Below are 4,524 nucleotides of genomic sequence, written 5' to 3' on the forward strand. Positions count from 1 at the left end.
AGTTGACTAAAATTGTAGTATAGGGTTCATGTCAGCTCATTATTTTCTTTATACTTAGTGTGATAGAAGTATTGCTGTTCATGGGAGGATAGAAAGAAACTTTATTTTTTTGCATTTGTGTAGCCATCATCAGATACAAAACATATAACCATCCTCAATGAAGATACCATGAAGAGGTAAGGAAGAAGAAGGAAATCTGTGCTTATGACAGTGAGTGCCACAGTAAAAGGCATCCCTACTGGCAGCACAGGGGCACATTGTAGATACAGGGCATGGTTTGAGTCACCTTCTTCTTCTTGTTCTACCTGCGCATCCTTCATTGGCAGTACTTCGGAGCAAGAGGTCAGCAACTTGCTGTGTGCCATCACTCTATAAAGATAGTGTTTGCTAGAGACCGTGGATGGGTGCCATTCAAGGTTATCTCTCCTACTGCTGATACAAAAAAGTGATGCCATCTAGGTTTTGGATGTTGGAAACCCATTCAGCCTAATATTACATCAATTATGGTAATTATGACTGTAATTGTCATCATCAGGCCAAACCTCCTGTGTCATGTATATCATGACACCCATCTGCAATGGGTTAAGGGCCAAATGTCATACATATAAGTGAAGTACAGTATAAAACTAAAGACTATTTAATGAATATCTATGGTACTTTTTGGTATACTGAAAGTATATAATATATTACAATATAAATTGAAAGCTCTAAGTATATTTACTTAAATCAATCACAAATTTGTATACCTGATTTTTTTCTTTTTATAGTTATATGCCTAAATGTATAAAAGATTCATATTATGAAGCTAATCACCATGCATATGCTTTAAGTGTATATAAATGGCCTTTAAATAAGGCCAGCTCAAAGGTTTCATTGTGACTTTCCATGAAATGAAAATATTGCATTTAGCTGAATGATTGGTAATGAACAGAAATGAGTGCAACAAAGGAAGAGGGAAGAAGTGTATATAAGAGTATATCAATAGCAATGACTTGCATCTTAACCCATTGTTGACAGGTATCATAACATACATGATGCACAAGTCTTTGGTCTGACACCGGATGTTGTGATGTACATGACAATAGTCGTTATTCCATATTTGATGTTGGAGACGAGTGGATTGCCATGTTTCTCTTTTACACTTTGTGACTGATAATGACAATTGCACTCATAATTACTATAATTTCTGCAATATTTAACAAAATGGGTTAAATCTAAAATCCAAAACATTGATGGTACAACTTTCTCCTAGCACCAGCAGGAAAGAAAGCCTTGAATGGCACCAATCCAGTCTCTAGCATTCACTATCTTCAGAATGTGATGACACACAAGAAGATGCTGACCTCTTGCTCAAAAGCCCCAAATATGAAGGATGTGTAGGTAGAATGAAAAGAGGAAGATGACTCAAACCATGCCCAGTGTCTACAATGCACCCCTATGCCAGTAAGCTGCCTTGTGTTGTGGCACTCGCTGTCATAACAACAGATTTCCTTCCTCCTTCTGATCTCTTCATGTTATCTTCATTGTGTATGGTTACCTTTTTTTTGTATTTGTTTACAAAAGTGCATGAATACAAAATAATTGAGCTGTTTTTGTCCTCCAATATAACTGCAATCTTACAGAGTATAAAGAAAATAATGAGCAATGTTGATAGACTCTGTCATATGACACATATAGTCTCACAATACAGTATAATACACAAGTCTCACAATACAGTTTAATACAAAAAAAAGATGGATACAAAAATGGCTCTACTTTTACAATGAGTGAATGAAAGACAGTATGAAGGGTATGTGCTATGTATGTGGCACTAGTGCCCATCCTGGGGACTGGGCAAGCAAATCTATCCCCATCTGCATTGTGTTAAGAATTAAAATAATAAACCTTTATCTTTAATTCAAGCATGTTCAACTTATGTTTTTCTTTAATTGATTTTTGAGTTGTTGATGTTGCTCAGAATTAACAGAAAGTACTTTTGTCTTACCCTTAGAGTGACATCCTTTTAAAAGATAGACATAACCTTTATCCAGAACACATATTTGTTAGAAATTACAATGCAAGTACACTTTTATCATTTAGCTGCCAAAAATCCACGAGGGCCTTTGACCCATTAATCCATTGTAGACAGGTGTCATGACATAAATGATGCACAAGTGTTTTGGCTTGATGACAGGCATCAAGACATACATGTCAATAGTCGTCATGGCATGTATGTCATCAGGGAAGAGTGGAACAGTGTTTCTCTATCACTCTATGAGTAATAACTCTGTTTCATGACAGATGAGGCCAATTGCAATTAAAATTGCGATAATATTCACCAAAATAGGTTGGGTTTAATATTCCAAACATATATAGGACCACTCTCCCCTGGCATTGAAGTGAGCCCATCCATGGTTTCTGCCAAGCACTATCATCAAAGAGCAATGACACACGGCAAAATGCTGACTTCCAGCATTAAAGTACCAGCGGTGCAGGATGTGCAAGTAGAATGAGAAGATGTAGGTGACTCAGACAATGTGCAACATCTGCAATATACCCCTGTGCCATATGGCTGCTTTATGCTGTGGCACTTGCATTCATAACCACAGGTCTCCTTCCTTTTCCCCATCTCTTGATATTCTTTTCATTAGAGACGATTATTTCTTTCATATTTGTTTAGTGCTATAAAAATGCAATACTTGAATCACACGTATATATATAAAGAACATAACAAGCTAATAAGGACCCTATACAACAATATTAGTCTACTACAATATTAGTCTACTACAACACTGATAATACCTGTTAGATTGTACATATAAATCTTACAATATAGTGAAACACAACGAAATAAACAAAAAATGACTCTAGAGACTCAGAAATAAAATATATATATAGGGTGCTAAGCAGGTGGCACCAGTACCTGTCCTGGAGCCAGGCAAGCAAATATCTGCCCATCTGCATTGGGCTAACACTGGGTATCATAGTCATAGTGATCTCAACATTTCCAACTAGCACCAAGGGGATATCGCATACTAGCCTTGCAAGACTGTCAAAATTGTCCAGAAATGTGTAGCAGCCCCTCTGAATCATGAGGTTAAGAGAATCTTACACTATAATTGCTCATACTATCAGTATCAAAATGGATGACTTTAGACTAACTGTTCCGTATCTAATAGATTTAAGAATAATTTATCCAATGTATGGGCAGAGGTGTGTTTGTGGATGAGTGGGGAGGGAGGGTGTATGTGTGGGTGTGGGTTTGTATGTGTTTGTGCTTATGTGTTTGTTCACTTGTTTGTATTTGTGTGTACCAGTGCATGTTAACCCCATGACAACGGGGTGTCACAACTGTGTGGCACGGCAAAGTGCCTGATGACGGGGCGACATACCAGTGTGACGTCCCTGAGGTATGGGGTTGCCAGTTCTCGCTGGGCCCGTCAGCAACGGGTTAATCTTTGAGTGAGTACTGCATGTTTTAAGAGAATACATAACCTTCCTTTTTCACTATGACTGTTGGTTAAATATGGTTGTAAAAAGATTTTCAATATTTAATAGTTTTATGAACACTGCTAAAAACTGATTTCAAAGTACTTTCTCTTGAATGTAAGTGACAGGATATTTCTAGTGAAAGATTTGATAAGCAAAATTCAAAATATTGTGAAAGGTAACACAAGAAACATCATGAAGGGACATTGCTATTCCTATTATTCTGTTGGACGGTCAATAAAAAAGAGAAACATATTCATTACAAGATGCTGAAAGATGACACTTGTAATTGCACACAGATATTCAATTGCAAACAAAGGCTTTTGTTCCCTGTACGTATACTATAACCAGCCTTACAAATAAAATCCCGCGATTTAAAACGACATTATGACTCAATACTTATCTCATATTCAAAAAAAAAACAAATCAAATAACAATACTCAACTCATAATGAGTACAAACGTAATAAGAAACCCTCTTTTACCTTCCTTCTGCCGCCCATTATCCGCGTTCCTCCTCTTTCTCCTTCTGTCCCTATCCCCCCTCCTTCTAAGCCACCAAATTCAGCGTTGGTGCTGTTGATCGACATATCTGTGTGGTTGTCAGTGGCCATTTCGCCTCCCCTCGACGCCAAAAAGAGGTTTAGAGAGAGGAGATGATGGTGTGCCACACGAGCTCACTTTTTAGCACGACTGATGATGTAAACACAGCGAGACATTGTTGCCAGACACCCTGACCGCGAAACCACACAAGGGTCACCATTTGCCAGGCACTTATCTCTTTGGAAACAGTGATTCATTGGGTTCATAGTTTCTTATCTGGGCTTTTTTTTCTAGATCGTGGATTGTTTAATATTGGGTATCTGTTTCACTGTTTGTCATCAATTGGGGCTTTGGTTATGTACTCGTGGGGTTGTTTAAGTAGTGGGAATTTTGGTAACAGTGTCTGAAAGAGGTTTTCCCCTAAAGTTCATGTTTTTCTTTACATTTAGTTCTTCTTTCAATTATTTGGTTGAGTTAATTATTTTAGTTTACATCCCAAACGATAAAGATAAAT

The 4,524-nt window shown here is 37.4% G+C and overlaps 1 protein-coding gene across 2 annotated transcripts in view; it reads right to left on the reverse strand.

Annotated features, from left to right (window-relative positions):
• LOC122247508 (solute carrier family 12 member 9) overlaps nucleotides 1-4,198 on the reverse strand; it is a 37,175-nt gene extending 32,977 nt beyond the window's left edge. For both annotated transcript variants that reach the window (XM_043006815.2, XM_043006814.2), the window contains exon 1: nucleotides 3,953-4,198. In XM_043006815.2, the coding sequence (XP_042862749.2) occupies nucleotides 3,953-4,081 (129 nt within the window). In that variant the 5' untranslated portion in view covers nucleotides 4,082-4,198. The remainder of the gene's footprint in view (nucleotides 1-3,952) is intronic.
• Between the last annotated feature and the right edge of the window lie 326 nt (nucleotides 4,199-4,524).

This window comes from Penaeus japonicus, unplaced genomic scaffold (assembly GCF_977035675.1).
Source record: "Penaeus japonicus unplaced genomic scaffold, GWHDUDI00000001_assembly GWHDUDI00000020, whole genome shotgun sequence".
NCBI lineage: Eukaryota > Metazoa > Arthropoda > Malacostraca > Decapoda > Penaeidae > Penaeus > Penaeus japonicus.